The 25,183-nt window shown below is 37.2% G+C and overlaps 1 protein-coding gene across 3 annotated transcripts in view; it reads right to left on the bottom strand.

Annotated features, from left to right (window-relative positions):
- Window positions 1–770: 770 nt before the first annotated feature.
- The window catches only part of ASB5 (ankyrin repeat and SOCS box containing 5), a 50,039-nt gene continuing 25,626 nt past the window's right edge, over window positions 771–25,183 (bottom strand). For 2 of the 3 annotated variants that reach the window (XM_058669977.1, XM_058669978.1), the window contains 6 exons: window positions 8,507–8,586; window positions 6,250–6,357; window positions 4,913–5,063; window positions 4,609–4,743; window positions 2,205–2,396; window positions 771–1,140 (listed from right to left, as the gene is read on the bottom strand). In XM_058669977.1, the coding sequence (XP_058525960.1) occupies window positions 1,013–1,140; window positions 2,205–2,396; window positions 4,609–4,743; window positions 4,913–5,063; window positions 6,250–6,357; window positions 8,507–8,586 (794 nt within the window). In that variant the 3' untranslated portion in view covers window positions 771–1,012. Of the gene's footprint in view, window positions 1,141–2,204; window positions 2,397–4,608; window positions 4,744–4,912; window positions 5,064–6,249; window positions 6,358–8,506; window positions 8,587–23,905; window positions 24,173–25,183 lie in introns of those variants that run through there. The other variant, XM_004579031.3, reaches the window with a different exon arrangement.

Raw genomic sequence — 25,183 nt, 5'->3', positions numbered from 1 at the left:
TCCCAACCAGCGCCCTGCTTGTGGCCTGGGAAAGCAGTCCAGGACAGACCAAAGCCTGGGACCCTGCATCTGTGTGGGAGACCTGGAAGAAGTTCCTGGCTCCTGGCTTTGGATTGGCACAGCACCGGCCGTTGCGGTCACTTGGGGAGTGAATCATCGGATGGAAGATTTTCCTCTCTGTCTCTCCTCCTCTCTGTATATCTGACGTTGTGATAAAAAGAAAATTTGGAAGCAATGGTCTCACCCACTTTCCCCTAAATCTCAACTCCTCCCACCTAAACAACTATAATAAAAAAAATCATTAAATGTGCATCCACTTTTACTTTCACTAAAAATTCCAGGATTTTAGAAGCCTGCATCTAAGTTGTTTATTTAGGTATTTCAGAGGCAAAGATGTAGTCAGAGAGAGAGAATCACCCTCAAGATTACTCATTAAAAGAACGCAATGGCTGGGAATCAAGGATTCAATGCATGTCTCCTTTATGAACTGCTGATTGTAAGTACACATTCAACAAAGGGTTTCTTGAATGAAAGTCATCTTTATTTTGAAAAGCATATTAGTTGTCCTTTCTTAAAATGTACTCATATGCTGTTGTCAATATCAAAAACAGAGGTAACAAATTAACATAGGCAAAATTAAGAAGTTAATTCACTATGTGACAAATATAGTCCTATTCAAATTATAATTTTATTAATTCACATTTTTCTTTGCCGTTCTGAAAAAAAAAAAAACCATAGAGTGGAGAATTTCTCGTTTTTCCCTAAGTCACCAAGAGAATATACTGGAATAGCTAACAACATAGATACCACAAATACATTATCATCCAAAAAGAGTAGAAATGGATAAAACAATAATACTAACGAACTTAAAATGAAAGTTGTTTTTTCTCTGATTCCCCGGCTGTTCTTTACTCATGTTAACTCAATCTTTAGCATAATTTAATAGTAAGTATTCATAAAACAAAGTCAAAATTTCTTGATTTTCAGATTTCTTGGATTTGTTTTTACTGTTTTATCGATACTGTAAGAAGTTCTGCAGTAGCGTCGGCAGCTGGAGCTGTGGGATCAGATGCAGTCTTGGTCTCCCAATGCAGTTGCGGATACAGAGTCGGCAAAGCTGGCAAAGAGAGCTTGGAGTAGCTATAAGAAGACAGGGAAGTATTTCTTAATTAAAATAAGAATTAACTTAGAATTTTTTAATGTATTTATTTTCATTTTTATTTGACAGAGAGATGCACAGAGGCCTTTCATCCACGAATTCATTCCCTAAATGTGTACAGGAACCAGGGTCAGGTCAAGCCAAATACAGGAGACTCCGCTCAGTGAAAGGTCCCCAGAAACTTGAGCCGGCGCTTGCTGGCTCTTAGATCAGAAACGAGAAACCTGTGCTGAAACCAGGCCCTCTGACATGGATGTGAACATCCCAAGCAGAATTTTTGCCACTGAACCAACCTAATGTTTACCCCTAAAGTTTTAGATGTTGCATAATCCATACATAAAACCATAGAAGCTACAAAATTGTGCAGTTAACTAAAAGGGTATGCTCACCATACTAAGAACATTTATATAGAATGTATAGTGCTTTTAATTTATTTATGGGATGTTATTGTAATTGGAATATAATCCGTGCATGTTCTTCACAGCATAGTAAGTTTCAAGCTTATGAAATTACTGTTGCATTCAAAGGTTAGAGATAAATTCTGGTTTTTGAAAGTGAGATAACCAAAGCCCCCAAAGTGTTTTATAATAAAGGAAGAAATTTTTTAAATTACATACTTTCTCAAAGTTTAAAAGTTAAGAGTGATGTATTATAGTTTCTAAATTAGGCTTCAACTTTTAGAATAGAAGTCTTACATTTGAAAAGATTTTCTGGTTATATTTTCGCAAAGACCTCATACCAAGTGCATACTCTTAAAATGGGACATGTTTCCAAAGATAAATTAGCAAGAGTTAGATCAGAATCACATATTATGCCTCCCTGGAATGAATGAAATTTATTTAACTAAAGAAATATGGACACTTAGGTGCAATAAAAGGAGGAAATAAATAATCATCACGGTATCTCTTTTACGAATAGGACTTAAGTTGAAAATATTACTCCACTCACACTCAGACACAAATTCAAATTTATTTCATTGTTTTCTATTTCATTTCATCTATTTCAGGGAAAGACATTTCAGTGTCTATCCGTTTCCGTGTCCTACCTTCATGCTGTAGCAATATCCTCTCTACCATGCTGCTGGTGGTAGCTACATCGACAGGTCGCAGAAGTTCTGTATTTTTGGCATTGATATCTGCTCCAAATTCTAACAGTAAGTTTACAGTTTCTGTGCTGGATTGCTGAGCAGCAGCGTGTAATGGAGTATCCCAATATTTTCCTTTCTGTACATCAGCACCTGCGTTTAAATAGGGAGTGATAACAAATCCAAATAAAAAATTAGCAAGTGAGTCCATTACATCAGCCATGGCACGGCACAAAAGGGAAGCCAACTGAGGAAGAGCTTAACAGGGCAGCCAAGGCTCTGTCTCTAATTAGTTAGTTCTTGTATATCTGCTTCTTGCAGACATTGTTTTTGAAAAAAGTTCAAAAACCTAAATTAAAAAGACTTAAGAATTTTGGGTGTACATTTACTGGTGATACAACCTTTATGCACTGGAAAAGTGTATACATATTATTTCATATATGCTATGTTTTTGTATGATAAACAACACACACATATATATGCAACCTCAAATTTGACTATATATGGAGAAGTATTGACATATTATGTTTTCTCTAAGATCTTATAATAAAAAATAATTTTAAATTTTAGTGATTCCAAAGTAATCATATCCTTAGTTATTACCAGCACATGATTCTGTTCACATCTGTCACACCCGCCAAGAACATATTGCTTCTGTACGTTTATTTTTAAGAAAATAAACTTCTTAGGTTTCTTGGAAAGCTCATTAATTAAGTTATGTCAGGGAACTTAGATAAAACATGTAAGTATTTGGATTTTCCTTCCATTTGTCACTTACAGAGAGTAAGTTAATAAATACATGAAGACACTAGACCTCTTCATCGGAAAGGAACATTGATGACGCCTGCATGCAAAGCACAGTTTTTAAATGTCAGCATTAAAAATCTCACCCTACACGTGAAATTTCCTATTGTATCTTTTATGTTTAAGTACAAAGCCTAGCAAATGATGTTATTTGGTATCTGTGCAATTCACAAATACAGTCTCATGCTATTAAAAAAAATCCATCATCCAGTACATGAAAGGTTACAACACCAAGAAATGTCTACTGATAAAATGCACAAAGTCTTTTCTCAAACTTTGTTTTCCAATAGTACCTGTGGAACAAATTTTGTCTGTAATAAGCAGTTTATTTTTAAAATCCCTTTTTGGCCCTCCTGATACTCTCAAATATCAATAAAATATAATCGTTTTCAATATTTTGAAGGCAAATACAAAATATTTAGTGGAAAAATTATATAAACTTTATGAGTTATAGTAATTTTATGGGAGAATAGGGCCTGAGGATAAAGATTGGCCAACAACTAGCATCAGCATTTTTTCAGTATTTTTCAAATGCAGTGTAATACTTTTTTTGCAAAGACTAATATCCTAACAAAGGAAAGATGAGGCAGCATAACCTCTATTAGTTATCTGAAATTTCGTGGTGAACATGTACAGGAAGTAATCTGTCAGTGATCAGTAACGGAGCCCAGGTGGAAGAGTCTTAACGACATGAGGAAGATTAACTAGTAGATGCAGATCCTGCCATAAGGAGCTAAGAAAACAAAACACACACAAGGGCTGCTAAACACGCCTTACATACCAGAAGCCAAATAACTGTCACAAGCAGCAAGTACCACATAAGTCCATTAACTCATGATATGTATATGTACGTATGTATACACACATATTCTAAGCATGTATGAGAGAGAGAGATATAACGCTTAGATATGAGATGAAGGAAAGACAAGACACAATCCGGACCCCACAGCAACCGCCACTCCTGTAGCAGGACAGAGAGATCGCCTCAGTCTCAATAGCTGAGGAACACTGAATGCTACAGGTGGACCTTGGGGGATCAATTTGTTTCAGGTAATTGGAAAAGGGCATTAAATCTTTTCAAGCAGGCAGAACTAGCAGTAAAATCTGAGAACGTGGATAAGGATTTATGGCAGGTAGAACATTAAGTTTGCCAAGCAGTTGCTACCTCTAAATTGGCTTTGAAGGATTTAGCCACAGGTATATGTATATGCATGTATATATGTATACACACACATATATACATATATATACTTGGTAATGTTGTTTTAACATTTGAGAATCTTAAACTCATAACCTTTTATAGGTAGAGCTTTCAGACTCTATTCCACATATCCAAATCTACTAGTTCTACTTATGCAAAATAAGATTATGTACATATTTATCTGCAAGCCTTGAAGCTGATTTGCTAATAAATAGGTTCTTTTTATTGGGTATGCATATACGTTCCAGGGTTTTTACAAAAATAACGTTTTTAGTGATGATATCTACTTTTATAGAAGCTTACAGAAAAAAAAATCTGTATATATGGACAGAAACAGAAGACCTTTGTGAAGATAAATACCTGCATAAAGAAGCTTCCAGATACAATGGAACTGCTGTGACATACAAGCTACATAGAGAGGAGTGCCCAGATGAGGAATGTCTTGATCAACATCTATGCCCCAGGATATCAATATGTCGAGACACTCGTGGTGACCTGCAAACCCAACACAGATGTGAGTTTACACTGACCTAGTGCCCACCCCCACACATACCCCTTCTCCCATGCATATCCTGTGATACCGTTCATAAAACGCTAAGGGGAGCACTGCAAGCTGCTAAAGGAACATTCTCCCCCTTGTCAGCTGGGCTCATGGCGAAGTTACCTTTACTGGCAGCTTCATGTGTGGGAGACGGAAGACATGACTCGAGCTGGGCTTTGGCGCCATATTCCAAAAGCAGTTCTGTACAGCTTGTGCTGCCTTGCGAGCATGCATTGAATAATGGAGTCACACCATCAATTGTGATTGCATTTACCTAAACCAAACCCAAAAATCTAAGAGTAAGATTCATAAGTCATACAGGGTGAACTTAGTTACATATTTTTCAAAAGTTATGCCACCTGCTAATACAAGTGAAAAACAATGTGTGTAGTAAATGAGACACAGTGCCACTGGTTCACACACATCAATGAGAAAAAGCTCTACAACTTCAAGAAGTAAACAGAAATAGATGCAGTAGATCATTGCAGGAATGTACATATGGTAAGGGAATGTCATAATGGCACATCTACTCACAACAGAGATGTCTTAAAAAATAATGCAGACAAAATATAGTGGTGATATAAGGATGAAGCCACTTTGCTCCATTTTTAAGGAAAAGAATTTATATTTTTATGTATTTTGAAAGGTTGGGAGGCAGCGAGAGGAGAAGGGAGAGAAAAGAATAGAGGGAGAATGAGAGAAAGAGACATTTCCCTTCTGTCAGCTCATTCCCCTCCCCCCAAACAATCACAATGCTGGGAATGGGGACAGGCCAAGGCCAAGATCCAGGAACTCTGTCGGTGCATGGGTCATCATCTGCTCCTTCCAAAGCACATTAGCAGGGAACTGACTTGGAAACAGAGCAGATGGAACTCCATCTGATGCAGGATGCAGGTGTACCAAGTAGTGGCTGCATGGGCTGTACCACAACACTGACGCCAGCTGGTTTTTGTTTTTTTTTTTAGATTTTTTTTTTTTAATTTTTATTACAAAGTCAGATATACTGAGAGGAGGAGAGATAGAGAGGAAGTGGAGCTGCCGGGATTAGAACCAGCGGCCATATGGGATCAAGGTGAGGACCTTAGCCACTAGGCCACGCTGCCGAGCCCCTCCAGCTGGTTTTATAAAACAGCTGAATTGGTAATTCTATTCTGAGAATTTATCTAAGATAAATCATCTAACGGGTGGACAAATGCTATTGGCATGAAGACGTTTAACTATGGCTATTTAGAATCATGGAGGCAGGAAATAACCTGCAAATGTCCATGTTACAATACAGCCTGCTACCCATTTATGCAGTGATTGGAAATCCTTTGTAGATTAGTGGGAAGTCTGAGGCAATCTTCATTCAACTATTTTTGAAAACAAATGAGAAAGAAGGAAAGCAAATCAAAATGAGAGCTTAATTGATTTCCTTAGTCAGTAGGTAAGAAATTGTTCATGTTTTTAAATATACTTACATTAGCTCCAGCTTCCAGAAGTGTTCTGGCACATGCCACATGATCACCAAGGCAGGCCTCATGCAGTGGAGTGATTTGGTCTATGGTTACTGCATTTACATTATAACCCTAAATGTGACATAAGTAAAGTGCATGTTAAATAACAGCATCTCCACAACTCTCTCAGTATGTTAAAGCTAATTATATCGATTTGATCAATATACATTCTATACATGTACTGGGATGTCACATTATGCTTTATAAGCATGCTTAGCTGTTATTCACATAATTGTTTTATGTTTTAAACAAGAAAAAAATCCTGAAAATTGAAAAAGTCATTACAGAGTGATATATTTTCAAGATCAAAGAATCTAACAAAACAGTTTCCAATATACCAGAAATGGTATATATTCAAATGCCTCAAGGTGGTAAGTTCTCCAAATTTTGGAGTCCAATTGTTGTATCAGCACCAGACACTTCAGTACTTTGTTTAATAGATTCTCCTATACATTCTTGCAACTTTGGTTTTTAAAATAATTTTGCTTTTATTATGTATTTATTTTTATAGAGCTAAATGACTTATCTAGCTATGGGCTAGAACACTTACTTATTTGGTGCTATACAGTTAAAGTTCAGACAAGACTGGGAAAAATAAATTATAGTAAACTGCTTTTGAATGTTTTATCACTAACCAGACATGATTTATGTTGTGATTAAATCTGGGCTAGAGATCAAGAGGCCTGATCCTTTAGATTAGGGTTTGATAGCTGACTGCAACTTTTAATTTTGACAATTACCCCAACCTCTGAATTTTAGGGTGGCGCTTAAATTAGAGTATGTCTGTAAAGCAATTATTTTTACCAGTGCCTGGCATAATAAAATGTTTTTTTTATTTAATTGTATTGTAATCATTCAGTAAAAATTAAGTTGAGCACTTGAAATTATACTCTGATAAAAAACTCACATATTGAGACTAAACTCAGTAAATATCATGACATTTTTGTCTCCCTGTTCTTTGCTCATCCACTATCTATTGATAACCTCAATAATACTGTAATAGCAAAAATGTTAAGACCACATCTTTTCAATATACTACGCATTACTATAATCTGTAATTTCAGAGTAAAAATGAAGAATCTTGAAATGAGAAAAGTAAATAAAGAAACAAATGTCCCAAGTCTTTGCCACAAACAAGTAGAAAATTTTTAAGACATTTCAATTCTGTTTTCAAAGTTTTCAAGTTGGCTGCCCAACATGCAGGTTCAGAGAGCTAATCACAAACCACAGTGACCAAATAACAGAAGTCAGTGAGGAGTTTCCCACAGGTGCTGTGGGGATGGCCACTGTCTCCTTTTGGCCGACCAGTCAGCGGATGGGTGACAGGCACTGAGAAATGCCCTGACGATTCTCCTCTCAAAGGATGATTCTTCAGAATTTAGACTCTTGTTTTCCTTCCATTAAGTGCATATCTAAACTGGAGCATCCCATCCTAAGTTTCATTTCACAACTGAGAAAACAGACACTTAGGCCATGGCTCACATCAAGCAACAATCTAGGATCCAGGTCGGCCTAGTCCCAGCCATTAGTGGTCAAGCTTTCTTCACAGTTATCTGAGAACTCTATTTTGTCTGTCATACTGGGAAACACTAGATGAGTACCAAGTATGAAGAACAGCTGTGTGCTGTGGGATGTACACACAGACCACTCTGCAAGTTAAAAAAAATGTCTCTAACGCAGAGTACTTTGACGTAAAAAAAAAAAAAACAGCTATTCATTTCTGCCATGGTGTGTCTGATGAGCAGGCAAATGTGGAGATGATTGTTTCCATAGACAACACCCTATAACATGTCACAAACACTCCACTCCAAACAAGATAGAGCTGACATTTTCCCTGATCACTCTTTTTTGGAATTTTACATCTGAACACAGACTGTAATAATCTGTACATATTGTACAGAAGTAAGCTTATGTGGAATGCTCGTTTAATAAGTAATACCCAAGTCTTTTCACTACTTATGTATGTCTCAGCAAATATACTGTATGAGAAATTCAAAGCATTGAGACATATACTGATACTAATGTATTTATAAAGAAACTTACAAAGTGTTTATGAAGAAATTTCAGAGAAATGAGAAGCTATTAAATTGCCCAAGATAAGTTAAAATCAGGGCAATAGTAAAATGTAAGCAATGCTTATTTATTGTTTTTCATTGATTTGTTCTGCTCGTGCGCTATGCATGTGCAGAGAGGGCACATTTTAAACCGTGTGTAGTTTTACCTGTGATAACAGTGTTCTGAGAGCCAGCAGACGACCTTGACTGGCTGCTTCATGTAGTGGTGATCTATCTGCCCAGGAACCTGTCGAAAGGAAAACAAAAATCTTTGAGTTAAAGTCAGCCCTGATAGACACAATCAAACCCAACGTAACGTAAATTATTCCCACTCAGCATTTATAAGGTGGCCCAGATACCTAGCATATGCAAGGTGATGTGATGCTTACGAGATGTATCCACATAGGCAGTTTCCAAATTTGGAGGGTCATAATGCAGGTTTGGGAATTGAACTATTATTCCAGACATTCTCTTTTGAGTTATCTCCAACGAGGAGGAGGATTCATGTCACTGGATCAGCCAAACCAACTAACCAAACAAAAAACCCCAAACCCTCTGTTTTATTATGAATTTTCATACAGAAATCAGGGGGGAAAATCTTGTACTTTTAGCAGGGACAGCAGCTGGAATGTTCCCCCGTGTACACTACCAGTGGGCCTCAAACTTCTTCAGGTCTCCTCCCCTTTCTGTCCCTGCCCTGAGGTTTAGGGGTTACAACATGTTGCCAAAGACAAAAAATGGCTGAGTCCCAAATGTGAAAGGCAGAGGGGGTTGTGTGGGCCCTTGGGAGGGGATATCATGGCTGGGAGGGGCATGTCATCTGAATTTGAATGGTGCTGAAATGCCAAGTGCTCATTTACAAGTTCTTGGTTCTCTATGTGGCAAGAGTGGGTGAACCGGTGAAACCCTACAAACTCGAGTACCATGCTCCTTCCCCTTGTTATGTGCCTTTGCTTCTCTCCCATTAGAAATACTGGTCCCCTCTTACGTGAAAATCCCTCTTTCCTTCTCTCCCACAACTTCTCTTGGCACTCAGCCACCACCAAGAGGCACAACCTTTCCTTTCATTGATCTCACCCTCATGGCACACTGCAGGTGACTCTGTAATATACTGGGGTACATAGTGCTTTTCTGATGACTTAAACAGGATCAAAATTATTGGTTTGATACAATGTTCATTAGATCCCTGTTAAGGCCAACAACAATAACAAAAAACTACAATAAAACCATTTAATGGTGTTACAAGTCAATAAATGAAAGCAACACTCAAGAGAACATCTTCCCGGTGTTGCGTGACTATGGTTACTGATATCTGCCTCACTGCCCTGTTTACCCACCCATAAATCCACAGGATGCAATGTATAGAACAATCTTTTATAAAACTGCAAATGAATGATAACCTAATTAAAATGAACACAGTTACTCATCCTCACCATGTACCCTATCACTGAGTCTAAAGGTACTTTTATTAATCCTTACACTGGTCCTTGGAGGTTGTTATTAGTAATGTCTCTGAGGAAAATGAGATGTAGAGAGGTTATGTAACTTGCCCAAGTTCACATGGTTCAGACTGCAGACATAATATTCAAGCTGCAACTTCCAAGTACAGTATTCTTAACTGCAGTCCTGTCTCTGATTACACACACACATGTCATGCTGCACTGCAAAATTATACATTTTGGTGAAATTTTTTTATTGTTATTACTTCATTGATTGTCATTCCTTCTAAAATCATCTGAAGATAAACCCTCCAAAGTGTCTTACTTCATTCTTCTAATAATGTAAGAAAATAGAAGAAGTTGCCCATTGCTATGATGAGATAAGGCTCTCAGTGGCAGGTTACTTAGAGATTGTTGAGGCAGATTTCCATCCAAACCAAGAAGTAAGGAATGAATCAGCCAGAGAAACAAAAAGCTAAACACTGTTATACAATCTGAGGTAAATTATCACCAATCGTAATTGCATAAAAATTAAAATCAATTCTCTTGTACTGGAACCTATTTCTTGGATACTCAGGGAATCTCAATTGTGTGCCATTTTTACTAATCATTTTACAGCTTCAAAATATAGCCTATATGATTCAGATTTCCCTTTCTCATATTTTTCCCATACTCTGACTTAAGGCAAAAAAGGGCAATGAGAATTAAGTCATGAAATATCGATTAGAGTGAAGATATGCTTAAGTATGTCCTGGAAATAGTGAAACTCTCAAGCTATTTCTTGCTCATTTTATTTTATTTTATTTCTTAAGGAGATATTTATTTTTATTACAAAGTCAGATAAAGAGAGGAGAGACAGAGAGGAAGATCTTCTGTCCGATGATTCACTCCCCAAGAGACTATAGCCGGGAACCTGGAACCTCTTCCAGGTCTCCCATGCAGGTGCAAGGTCTCCCATGCAGGTGAAGGGTCCCAAAGCTTTGGGCCATCCTCAACTGCTTTCCCAGGCCACAGGCAGGGAGCTGGATGGGAAGTGGAACTGCCGGGATTAGAACCAGCGCCCATGTGGGATCCCGGGGCGTTTAAGGCGAGGACTTTAGCCACTAGGCCACGCGGCTGGACCCTCTTACTCATTTTAATCTAAAGTTTCAGAACAATGGTAAATGAGGTTTAAAGCATTATAAGTTTCAGAGAAAAATTAAATTATATTTTCTTTCCTTATAAAGACGAGTAAATAGATGTATAGATATACTTTAAAATGTCTCTACAGTATTATTTCTTTGTTTTCTAGAAAAACAGCAAGCAGGATACCCAATTATTAGAACTTTAAGTTGAAATGAGATACTGTTATTAGCTTTTTTATACTACTTTTATGTGTTGCCTGGTGCTATTACATATTCAATGCATAATTGTGAAAATGTATACTAATAAACATTTGCTGGTAGGGCAAAAATGGGAACCAAACTACTAATTTGAAGGAAATTGAAGACTAAGTTTTAATTAAAATGCATAAGTTACCATCAAAACAATATTTTAAAGTAAATGAGCCTTTTTAATCTCTAACTCTAAAATGAATTCTAGTGCTTTAAAAGTAATTTACAGGGCCTGGTGCAGTAGCCTACTGGCTAAAGTCCTCACTTTGCATAAGCCAGGATCCTATTTGGGTGCTGGTTTGTATCTCAGCTGCTCCACTTCCCATCAAGCTCCCTATTTGTAGCCTTGGAAAGCCATACAGGATAGCCCAAAGCTTTGGTACCCTGCACCTGTGGAGCAAACCCAGAAGAAGCTCCTAGCTCCTGGCTTCAGATCCACTCATCTCTAGTCATTAAGGCCAGTTGGGGAGTAAACTAGTGGATGGAAGATCTTTCTCTCTATCTCGCCTTAAATTTGTAAATCCGACTTTCCAACAGAAGTAGATAAATCGTAAAGAAAAGTAACTTATAATTGCTTATTTATTCATTAAACATTTTGATCACTGACAGAAATTCTGGAGAGCTTCATAGTATACTATCATTGTGAATATGCAATTTTCATTATGAATATGCAAATGATAAAATAAGACTTTCAAATAGCTTGCATATGTGACACCGATATGACAATGTAAATTAGTAGTAGAGTGGTAGTAAATTAATCAAGTTTTATCCAATCAGTACTTAAGCATGTGTCAGTAATCACTTTTAATATTTGTAAAAATCAGGTCTTCTTATATAACAGCGTATTAAATTTTTTTGTCTTAATTTATCCCTAAAAGATATATGCTGAATTATTTGAGGCTGACCATCCAGTTTCCCATTGTCATGAGCTGACATGATGAACTAACTAGATGAAGGAGCTGGCAAAGTCTCCAGAAAAAGATTGATTTTGGGCTCATTTATATCCAGCATATTATGAAGGTTTTAAGGGGCAGTCATGCTAAGGGTATTTGCATCTGAGGGCCTACTTGGTATTCTTCCCAGCCAGCTCTCCTCCCTTGCACTCTAATGTGTTTGTTCATCAAATTGTTTGCATGAGTGTTCTGAACAATTTCTATGTTACTTGCTGGTGTTCAAAAAAAGAAAAAGAAAATGAAAACGATCTCTTAAAAATAAGCTATACAAGGGACAAGATAAATATCAGTATTCAAATTTATCACTCCATATCCATCTCTTAGTTTTCCTCTTGGGATTGTCACAGTTTTCCATTTCCCCTGTCACTTCTTTGTCATTAAGGCTTCAGTCCAACAAGATAAAACTGAAACCAGATTTTACTTGTGTGTCTGTATAGTGATTTGCCTTTGGTTTTACCATTATAACCCCCACTGGCATGAGAAAGATCAGTCTGCAGAAGCTCACTGAATATTGCCTCAGCTTTCCCTCAGTCCGTGGAGCAGGGGAAAAGCTTGCAAAATTTCACTGTCTTGTTTTTTTTTCCTTTAGATGAACCGAGCGCTACATAGCAGCCCACAACCTCTCACTATTTTCTGAGGTGGAACAGAGAGCGGCATACAAAGACAGGAAGAAGACAAGATCAGGAGTGAGAAATCAGATGGAGTCGGGTCCTAAAAGAAGCCTGAGAGGAGGGCAGCCTGGATGTGTGCCCCTTCCTATGTTATCCAACCTCGCTGAAATCCCACCTGCCTACTAAACAGAAAAGCACTCTCGGAAGCAGGAATTTGAAAAAGAAAATGAGCACTGTGAATGTCTGTCATACAGATGCACAGTAAGGAACTAGCACTGTTTGCTAAACAGAAACCAGTAAAGCAGACTTTCATATGAGTTTTAGGGAACAACTTGTCCCCCCAAACTAGAGAAACTTAAACCATAAATAACATCTTTCATTCACTAAAATGTTGTACAATGCTATCAGCTTGACTAAACAGACAACATAAAGCAACTAAATGATTTATACGTATGTTTCAATCAATAGCAATTGCAATGTTGCATTTATCTTTCTGAATAAGAAACAAAGCTATATCAATGTATTAAAGGAATAAGTTCTAATGTAATGCAAGCCACCAACAAGGTTTTTTTTGTTGTTTTTTTTTGTTTTTGTTTTTGTTTTTCTTTTGCTTCTTAACTTGTGAGCAACCCCACCTCATTTGTTTACTTTGGAAGACTTTCTGTAACTAATCTGGTAACATGTGAGAATCAAAGGATACTGTATCAAGTTCCAATTTCTGTTATGAACTAAACCTTTACTCCTTTCTGTGTCTCCTTTTCAAAAAATGAAATTCAGCAACTACAAATTTCTCTTCGAATGTCTTCAATGCTAAACTGATAGGATTTGTATTAGGAGGATTTATAAACTTTTTAATATCAAATAAAATATAAATATTTAAGTAAAACATCATAATTTTGCAAATGTGTTCTACTTTAATTGGGTAACTAAGAAGAAAACAACATAAATCCTAATTGAAAATGTTCTAATGAATTCTTTAGAATACATTGCTCAGTGTGAAATTACTTTACAAAATATCTTAACCTTCACCATGCTAATCTAATCCTCCTGTTATGGTCTCCCTCTAGCAACACAGGAGGTGACTTTACCTATGTTTAGAAACAACATTAGTTCCCAGACAGCCGGCCTTAAGTCCTCCTGCTTTATAAAGAACACTTTGCTAGAGGGAAACATTTGCACTTTTAGGTATATACAGTCTTGTAAGGGTCTATACTTTACCTAAATCACCATCACCCCATGGTACTTCAAGCCAGCCACTGCTGAGATAAATCCGACTCATGACTTTCAATGACTCATGTCATTCACTGCTTCTGTTCAGCCATTTTAAGAAGCTCTAAGCACTTTGAAATATGACCGTCCTTGTCCAGGAAGAAAGCCAGCTTCCAGAAATCAGACTTACTCCCACAAAATTGCCTTTGCTTATTTATCGCTCCTCTTTATTAGAAGAATTGATACTTCCTACTTCTTTTATTCTTATAGTATGTGACTTCCAATGAAGCAAAACAGTTGCAATTAACTTCTGCCCGTGGCTACTGTGAAACCATTTAACAGTTTAGGAGGTTTCAGACTCTCAACAGAAGTGGGACTGAATGAAAATAGCAGTGATACACAGCACCCCTGATTTGGATAGCATTCATATTTCCTTACTGTTAAGAGGAGCTTGCTAGACAATCTCAGACAATGATTTAAAAGAAAAAGTAAGCAATAACATTTTCATTTCAGGTTTAATATTTTCTCAACTATAAAAAATTAAACCAATAATATGCTTCACAGTGGAAGCCACTTCACCACAAAAGCAATGAAAATTTTAAGTCTGGGACCCTGCCCCCAACCCCAACTTGTACAGAGATTTTCTATCCCATATCTAATTTTGCATATACTGTTTCTTGATGAAGCCACCAAATAAGTATTACATAAGCTTTAGACTCAACAACGGCTGACCTATCCTTACTTGCAAGTTTGAACCAAATTAAAAATCACCAAGCATTGACTGACACTTACAAAAGTACACTTTCAAACAGTTTGACTAACAAACCCATAAAACTCCTTTAGGGCATGGTGAATAAGGGGAGAAGTGAGGTGTTGCCAAAGACCACTCTTTTCAAAGACTGAAACTACCCCTGCTCATTAGGTCTCATCACCTCTCCAAAAACTTCTTCAGAATAATGGTACTCCAGTTTGAAACCACCAGATTCAACTATGCCTCAGGAGCTAAAGTTATACATGGGTACTTTTAAAAATTTGAACAAAGTATGTGTTATGACAAAAGTCTGCTCATATTTTCGAAATTTCACAAACTTTTTTGTTCCATTTTTTTTTTGCCACAAAGTTTCCAAATTGCCCTCATTTATACTGAATTACATGCATTGTATTATAACAGATTTCCTGTTTACTGCCTGTAAGCCCTTCATTATCTCATGAGCAGCTAATGTATGTGACTGTCGAAATATTAAGAGTAAGTGAAAAAATTGCTGTAGATTATCTTAAGAAACAGCACTAATGATTTAACAAAGAGAAAATAATGGTTCCCTCCAGGCATATCCAAAATGAAGACAGAAAAGAGTTTTAAGAACTTTCAGAAACAGTGCTGCTGCTATTGGAGGATTGTATTCAGCAATCACAATGAACCATTAGTAATCACCATAGTTAACTTGGTCATCACAGAGATCTGAGTTCGAACTCCAGTGTATTATTTCAATAACCTTTGTCAGTGAATATTTGGAAGCCCAGGTTTCACTGTAAACATCAGAATAATTCTATATGCTTTGAGAGGGTAGTGAATTTACATCTTGAAAGTTACCCAGAATGCATTTGAAAAATCACAAATACAAGATAAATTCGATTCCAACTGCATTTATCTTTCCAATAATACTTTTTAAAATATTTATTTATTTTTATTGGAAAGTCAGATTTACAGAGAGAAGGAAATATAGAAAGAAATATCTTTCATGCACTGATTTACTCCCAAAGCGGCCACAATGGCCAGAGCTGAAGCCAGGAGCCAGGAGCTTCTTCTGGGTCTCCCATGCAAGTGCTGGGTCCCAAGGTTTTGGGCCAACCTCTATTGCTTTCCCAGGCCACATGCAGGGAACTGGATGGGAAATGGAGCAGTTGGGACGTGAACCGACATCAATATGAAATTCTTGTGCATGAAAGGTGAGGATCTAGCCACTGAACCATCATGCTAGGCCCTCCAATAATAGTTTAACCAAAAATTTTAAAAGAAAAACTCATTTAAGACTGTGAGACATTATCTCACCTTATTCCTCTCCTGAAATATCTGCACAGGATAGGGAATGGGAAAAGTTTAGGGACAATTATATCTATGTGGGTAACTCTTTATCTGAAACTTCTAACCTGATCTCTCTTGAGACTTTCAGTAATTTTGCATTAAAGTTCAACACAGGGGATTCTCCTATGTGTTTTGCTTGCATCTCAATACATTTCCAAAAGCAAACTGAAATAGAACTATTTAACCCAGTTATACCTATTTTAATATGGTTTAAGTAGCATTTGTAATCACATTATTATCTTGAAGTAGTATTTTAAATTTAAGTGCAAAAATTTTCCAGGAGACTTTGCATATATTAATTAATGTGCGTTGAAAAGTTTTTATTCATCACAGATTGCTGCTTCTTTTGCCCCACCTCCCTTTCATCCTCATCATCTCAAATTTAGTCTTTGCACCTATTCACACTTCTCTTGAGATTTCTCTTCAATGCAGGGATAAAAAAAATTACCTAACTGTTGGTGAATCCAAGTATATACCTTCAGGCCTATTCCTCTGAATCTGCAATGCTCATTTGCATTCACTGTTCAACTTCTCTACTTGGCTATTTAAGTAGGCAATTCAACTTCACATGTTGAAAACTAACTTGACATTACTAAAACTTCCTCCCAAACAGTAAATGGCCATAGCATACCTCCAGACAACTTCAGGCCCAAACCCTTAGAGTCATCATTGATTTCCTGTATTTCTCATAACCCAAAGGACGATAACAGAGGCCTTCTTCCCCCATTAGTCATATATAAGTCAAACTTTGACTATTTTTCAAACTTCATTGTGACTAACTCGGGCCAAGTAACATTATTTTCACGACTTATTACAAGCTTTTGACGCTTGTTTCCAACCACACCATGACAGTAGTCTGCACTAAACATACAAACCAGAGCTATTCTTTCTAAATCACAAAGGATTCTACCTCTTCCCATCCCACTCAGAGTGAAATTCAAACTTTTTGTCATGAATTACAAGTCTATGTTTTGTTTCCATTTTAATTATTTATTTATACTATAATTCCCTAAATGGTTTTCCACAGACATCAGTCTTTATCCTACGCTTCTCGTTTATATGCAAGCATCCAGAGGTCCAGCAAGCCCAAACAGTGCCAATTGAGTAATTAGATAAAAGCACTGTCTTCTTTTGGTAGACAGGCCCATGGCAGGTGCATGTAACATGTCTACACAAAGGCATATGTGTCTTGACAGTCTGAGTTGCAAAATGTCTATGACTTCCACTGGATATAGTCTAGCATTCTTATTCAATAGTTTGGTTATTGGTATTAGAGGTAATTATGGATTAGAGCATCCTTTTTGTTTTATTTTCTACTACTACATTCACAGATATCCTCCATATGCTATAGTAAGCTATATTATGTATTCTCCAAAACATCTTTTATCTTTCCTTCTCACACTATCTTCTTTCTGCTCAATCTCAAGATAGAAGAAGCAAAAAGTGTTGAGGGATGTGTAGAAGAGTGAGGGGGAAAGGCACAGAGCAATCAATGCAGAATATTTTTGATACAGCTCTTCAGTAACCTTAGGAACCTAGGCTCACGCGATGGCCATGTCTCAGGGAGGGAGGGACTCACAGGATTATTCTTGGGTTTTCATGTCTTCACACTCAGGACAGAGCTGTTTTGCATCCCTTGTTTGGTATAGAAACAACAGATTTGTTTGTCTTTTTCCCAAAAGGATAAACAGGATTAGTTGGTGTTTTATCAACAGGAAGGTTATGGGGTGATGGTTAGTTGTGCTCCTGAAGCACCAGTTTTAGCTCTCATCTACACAAGCTCCAAGGGAGGATGGGAGAAGATATCACTAGGCAGCTGGAATTCGCAGGCTGCCTGTTGAGAAGGCACTAACCAAGGCTTACATGCTTTAACTATGTCAACTTTTGAAGCATGATTCTCTTACAGCAGATCATAATGTTTTCTTTGTGCTCTGCACCCTGTCCTGGTTGCAAAGCTCAGCTCAGAAACTTCCACCAGAGTGAGAATTTGGTCTACCAAATAAGTTGCCTACATCCCATATTGGAGTAACTTGTTTTGATTCTAGGCTTCAGGTCTGGACTTCAACTTCCTGGTAATGAACACCCTGGTAAGGGGCAGTGATAGCTCAAGTAACTGGTTTCCTTTCATTCTTGTGGGAGACAGAAACTGGGCCTGGCCAGGTTATGTGAGCCTCTGGGGAGTGATCCAACAAATAAGCAGGGACTCTATTTCTCTCTCCCTACCCCTCTCTTCTTCCTTCTAAAATAGATACGCAAAAATTAAACAACAACAAGACTACTCCTCCAATAAAGTCTCTGATACACTTACAAAAACCATCCATTGCTCCTTCCATGCCTTTGGCTGCTCAATGTGTGAGTACTTATCCCATGTGAGCTTACTATATCACGAGCATAGTCTGCATGGGATTTTCTCGAATCAGTCATTCACTGATGCTCCACAATGGACTTTTTCTGTTTGCTTATACATGTTCACACTAAACCTCAAAAAAAAAAAAAAAAAAAAAAAAACCAAAATACTGTCCAATGAACATTAGGGGCTGCAGTAGAGTTAAAATCAGGAATGGGGAAGGAAGCCTGAATGGAACAGACACCTCACTGTACCATTTATTCATTATTGCAATTCAGTAGTTTTCTTCAATTGCTAAATATAGGTTCTTAACCCACAAAATAGCAGTAGTGGGTTACATTTCAGCTGTTGCCAGGGTTAGAGGATGCCAAGTGTGGAGTGTATGCCATCATTACCATTTCTATTGTATTGAATTTCAGAGTTTTGTGACTTGTTCAGTCACAAATAACAAAAAGCCAGGGAGCAAATTCAGCACTTTTTAAATATCAAATGAACTGTTGTGATACATAAATTTCCTAATCCAGCATAGACCTTTTTTTTTTTTTAACACATTTGGACTGTTGACTGTTAATCCACAGATGGTCCATAGTACATGTAACTGCTTAAACAAGTGAAGAGTTACGGTTTAGAAATGAAGGAATTATGGATTTTATTTTCAGCATATTCATAAAATAATATATATAATTGAAATAGTAGCAAAGTACAGCTTTACAGCAATGATAGTTATATTGTTTTCTTGACAAATACATTATACGGTGCATTAACCAAAATAATAATTTCCAAATAAAATGATCATAAAATTTTGTGTATATCTTTCTTAACTTTTATTTAAATACATAAACAGTCTTTTGTCTATTATATTCAAGATCTACTAAAATTTATTCTAATACATGATTCTTTTTAAAGATAATTCTTCATATAGGTTCTCTTTGGTACTATAATAGTTCATATTTTTCTATCAGTGAAATATGTAACTATGACAGTACTTTAAGAAGCTGCTGCATTCACATTGCTTTATAAACTGTCTTCCTACTTCATGGTCTAATTTACGTGTTTTAAAATTTCTAGACTGCCTTTAAGTCTTCTACTTTACAGCATCTTTCCTGCTTCCATGCCAAACACCTGCTGACTTGAAAAAGTAAATAACCTAGAGCCAAAAAGTTTATTGTATTCTGCTTATTCACTTTAAAGCTGCTAATGTAATGATATGATTAATGCTATAAGCATTATAATTACATAATTAATTCAATAATACTACCATATCATGTTTAATGTGCAGTCACAAAAGTGACTCAGCAGATGCCTTTTTCAATACCTAAAAAGCAAAAATGCATTGTAGCCCATTACCATGCCATATGTTTCCAGTTCAGAATCCATATTTTGGAAAGCACCCACAATTTAAAGTTAATATTTACAGAAACAAATCAATACAGTTCCTTTCAGGACACCAAGAGATGTGAAATGGCTGCTGTACTAACCTTGACTGATCAGAATACCCCAGCTAGCTTTTCGCTCAGCAGAACATTCCTCTATATTCTCTAGCCTTCTTTTCATGAGGCTCTGCTCAACGCAGTTCCCCTTCAGAGGAATAGCTGCAGACACAGTAGTCATTTCTGTGAACACCAGGTGTCTTAAGGACAAGAGCCAGAGCCAAAAGAAATAGCAGCGCCTAGATTACTACCTATTTTTTGCTTCCCTTCAGTCTTTTACAGAAGCTCCTATTCACAAACTGGACAAAGTCTTCAGCGTTGAAATCTACTCAGGAAAACAGGTTGGTAGGTGGGGGCTGGGCCAGAAAGGCTGTAGCATTTTCTATTTTTAAAGTGGAGACTCTGGGCAGCCCAAAGTGCTGAACTATCAGTGTTATGTAGAAAGAAAGAAAGAAAGAAAAAAAAGGCCATATAACTCTTACAGTGGAAATAAGCTCTGCCTTGAAAATATGAAAGCCTATTTGAAGAGTGTAAGGATCAATAAAATGCAAAATTGCCCGCTGACAACGGCTGCAGACAGAATACAGCAGCTAGAAGGCTCAGTGGACGCCTGATCAGTGACTGGTTAGCCTTTCTCCTTCAACCTGAGGAATAAATATTATGTGTGCATCAGTCAGCTGCTAGCTAGCTCATGCTTTCACTTTGAAAGATTCTAAGTTTAGAATTGGGTTCAGAACAAAATCAGAGACCTCTTATTCATATAGGAAAATAATTACTACAATTTTCCTGGAGGTCAATTTCAAACCAAAAGACGTCAGACATCAATTTAGGTATAGCTGAGATTTTTTCACCCTAAAAGGCAGAGGAAAGGATAGCTGGAGGGATGAGAGGAAAAAACAAACACGCGCCTGGAATTTTTCGCTGGCATGTAGTGTTGAAAGACACACACATCCATGACTGAGTAGGGACCAGACTGAACTGTGATGGAACTCCAAGGATTAAGTGAGCTGGTGATCATGTTACAGAGTATTAACATACTGAGATCCGTCTTGATGAAAAATGGTGACAGAATCTGTTTGCTATCTTTAGTTTTCATCATTACCCTTTAGACTTTATTTTCCAAAATATATGTAGGAGAAAATTATTGGGCTCATGTCTTCATGTAACAAGTCAAGCAGGGGATAAAACCGTCAAACCTGTAAAATCCCTCCACATGCACTATCCTATTAAATTGTACTGGCATATTACAGTGCCGATGCTTCCCTCAAAGTTATTACTACTGAATACCAAGGATGTCTTTTTACTTTCTTGACCTAAATCCTAATCCTACCAACTGTGTGTACACTGCTGAATGATAACTGGTTTTGATACTATGAGAAGCTGCAACATGATCATTCTTATCTAACTCCAAAATTTTTGATTCAGATTCTTTGAGTGAAGCACAGAGGGTCAGTGTAGCCTAGAAGCTTTAGGCATGGCACATTGTCTCAGAAGAGCCTGTGTATTTCAAACTAAACTGAAACACAAAGCCACCTCCATTAAGACCATTTTTATGGGTACCAGTTTAGAATAATCCTGAAGAGACCAATGTAATCCAGCGTTTACATGAGCCAATTTTCAATATGCTGTTTTTATTACATTTTAGTTTTTTCCCATAAGGGAACAGCATAAGCCAACAAACAGTACAGTAAAAGTAAATGCTAATATTTCATAGCAATTCCTAAATTAAATTTCTTGGAACATTAATAAAACTAAAAAGATATTTTTATGTTTAGGACTTTTTAGGTTTATATTCTTATGATTGTAAACCAAATATAAAATAAATTTGGGAAATTTTTACTTTTGAAACAATTGCAGGGAACATAAATTGACAGCGTGATATCTCTGCGTCTGTCTGCCCCTTCCTAGACTGCGCTGTGACTGTGAGAACTCAGTACACATAGCTGCTGTTGCATACTGTATCACTGAGCCTATCAAAGAGTGGGCATTCCAGGAATCATTGCATGTGGGATTTACATACTACAACTTGAAGGTTTTCTACAGTCTCTAGTGATAGTAAACGAATTCCCAAGGCATTGAGGGGAAAATGAAACCAAATACTTAGCTCAAATGTATTCATACTGTGATGTGAATAGATAGTAATTCACATAAACAACCAAGTAAATTAACAAAAAAATAGTTATTGATTTCATTTAAGAAGTTTACATAGATCAAAAGCAAAGGCAATTTTTTTAAAGTACCTCCACGGAATTGAGCAAAACTGCTAGTTAATTTACTAGGAAAAAAAGTAACAAAATATTAAAAAGATTCAGTATGCTCAGTACTCTATGATTTTGTTAAAAACAATGAATAGTGGGGCCCCACATAGTGGCTTAGTGGTTAAAGTTCTTGCCTTACACGTCCCAGGATCCTGTATGGGCGCTGGTTCGTGTCCCAGCTGCTCCACTTCCCTTCCAGCTCCCTGCTTGTGGCTTCAGAAAGCAGTCAAGGACTGTCCAAGCCTTGAGACCCTGCACTCACGTGGGAGACCAGAAAGAAGCTCTGGGCTGCTTGGATTGGCTTAGCTCCTAGCATTGCAGACACTTGGGGAGTGAAGCAATGGATGGAAGACCTTTCTCTTTGCCTCTCCTTCTCTCTATATATCTGTCTTTCCAATAAAACAAACAAATAAATCTTAAAAAAAAAAAAACAGCGAACAGTGAATGTGTTTTGGATAGAATCATTACGATTTTGGTACCTATGACTGTTGTAAATAAGAGCTTATTAGGACATTTGTACATATACTGTAAGAATCTAAAACTTACCCTGCTATATAAATACAACAGCTAGTTGGATGAAATAAAGGATATTCTTAGGTCCAATGAATGTGCAGAAGTTTTAAAGAAAATGGTATCTGATAAAACACTAAGAATGATTAAAAATTGTTCTAGAAAAGACAATGGACTCTGAAATACTACGTCTCAGAAAAGCCATCTAAGATAATTATAAATTATGGATAGCACAATACCACAATGGCTAAAATAATATTTTAAAACTGTAGAAAGGATACAGTATATGAGATAGGAGTAATTATCTTGCCAGTGACTATTTCATTTTCATTTTAAGCAGTGTTCATGTATCTGAAAGCATGCATGAAGAGCTGTTTTCTGGGGACACCAATTCTTAACCACTACAAAATGTCATGTTAAAGCTGATAATGTTTCAGATAAAGGTATCTGAAGTCATCAGAGAAGTAGAGCCACTTCTGCAGGAAAGTATTCTATATTGGAAAGCTGATATGTAAGAGGCATTTTTATCAGATGAGCCATGGTTATTTGTAAAGACACTTTATAAAGAAATCCCCTACCCAAAGTGGGAGGAAGTGAAATCACCAACTATAAATTTTAGGAGATAAAATCGAGAGACAAATATGAACTGCTAGCTAACCCAACTAGACATAAACTTGGTGAGCTCACTGCTTCCAAAAGGTGGTTATTTAGATAACCTAATGAATGAGGGAGTCACAGATATTCCTGAGGGTTCTTGAGTCTTGGAACTTAGATCCTCAGCAGCTGTTCCTTCACTAACACAAAAATATGATTAAGAGAAAGCAATTCCTACATGGAACTTGGTTGGCACTGTGCATCACTTCATTAGAGAATATTTCAAACATACCACATATTCACAACAGCCAGTTTCTACAACTCGCAACTCATAGCTGATCTGGTACCACCGCTATACCTCACCCACTTCCCTCGCAAACAGTGTTCTAGGATTCTTTTGAGGCAAATCTCATAGTACGGTTTCATCCACAAATATTTCAGCGTGCATCTCCAAAATATGATATGCACCTTTGTAATTATAACTGCAGTATCTAAATCACACATGAACAGTAATTTCAGAATATCAATAAAACAAGTTGGTAAAATAAATTGCCTTATGTAATGATATGTGATTTGATAAACCTTAAATGATTATTTTGGGACAAAAATCTGTGACCTCACCATTTTCAGCATGTTTTTCTTCAGAAAGCAAGATTTTTCATTCTTCAGCGAGCTGCTCCTCCAATAACTGAGGACTGTGTACAAGATAAAATCTTTACTTTCCATTGTCACAAAGATAGATCTAAAATTTCGTTTTACCTGTTAGTGTCAAATTTTCACCCTTGCAAAGACGCATCTGGAACAGACCATTATTCAGTTCTCTGACGTTTGGCTGCTCTGGGTCTCTTTACAAGGCTTGGCATTCATATAAGTTTTAAGAGTCATCAGTGAGTCCCATTCTTGCTCCATTCTTTTTTATTCTATTTTATTTAGACATGAGTACCTAAATCTGTTGCCTTAGTGATAGTGAATGAGCACAGATGAAGTTTGTGGGCAAGCCTGACATGAGCAGGTAGGAAAACAGAGCAATTGTTATCCAACAGTTAACCTTTGTTTCAAGGGCCACTCACTTCTTATATCAAGGTTGCTGGGATACCTAAAAATGGCAGACTATAATTCATGATATTTTTTCTCCTTATTGGAATTGATTAATTAGAAAAGGTCCCATGAGTTTGGAAAAAAAATTACAGTTAGAGAAAATGTGTCTGAGATAATTGCAGAACCACATGTGCAAAACTTGGGCCTGAACCTAGTGTTCGGGGATATTTATTAGCAGTTATGTGCAAGAAGATATTTTCAGTTTGCCCAACTTTGGCACCATTAAAAATTTGTTAGCACAATATATTAAACTCAATTAAATATAATATGCAATACTAAGGTTAGATGGTTTCCAAAACATATTTTTTTATTGCAAATTTTAAAACAAAGTAATATAAAGGGTTTCTGTTGAGGAAAATGTTCCTGGCCCTAAAGCACAGAAGACTGATCCAGCAATGAAGAGTATTTCAAAGATGAGGTGTTTTTTTAAGATTTATGGTTTATAGGGCCCGGCAGCGTGGCCTAGCAGCTAAAGTCCTCGCCTTGAACGCACCGGGATCCCATATGGGCGCCGGTTCTAATCCCGGCAGCTCCACTTCCCATCCAGCTCCCTGCTTGTGGTCTGGGAAGGCAGTCGAGTACGGACCAAGGCTTTGGGCCCCTGCACCCACGTGGGAGACCTGGGGGAGGTTCCTGGTTCCCGGCTTCGGATCGGCGCGCACCGACCCGTTGCAGCTCACTTGGGGAGTGAATCATTGGATGAAAGACCTTCTTCTCGGTCTCTCCTCCTCTCTGTGTATCTGACTTTCCAATAAAAATAAATAAACCATAAATCTTTTTTTATTATTATTATTATTGGAAAGCCGGATATACAGAGAGGAGGAGAGACAGAGAAGAAGGTCTTTCATCCAATGATTCACTCCCCAAGTGACCTCAACGGTCGGTGCTGCGCCAATCCAAAGCCAGGAAACAGGAAATTCCTCCATGTCTCCCACACGG

The sequence above is a fragment of the Ochotona princeps genome, chromosome 11 (assembly GCF_030435755.1).
Source record: "Ochotona princeps isolate mOchPri1 chromosome 11, mOchPri1.hap1, whole genome shotgun sequence".
NCBI classification, from domain to species: Eukaryota; Metazoa; Chordata; class Mammalia; order Lagomorpha; family Ochotonidae; genus Ochotona; species Ochotona princeps.
The sequence above is the reverse complement of the archived record's forward strand: the minus strand, read 5'-3'. Positions and strand labels throughout refer to the sequence as shown.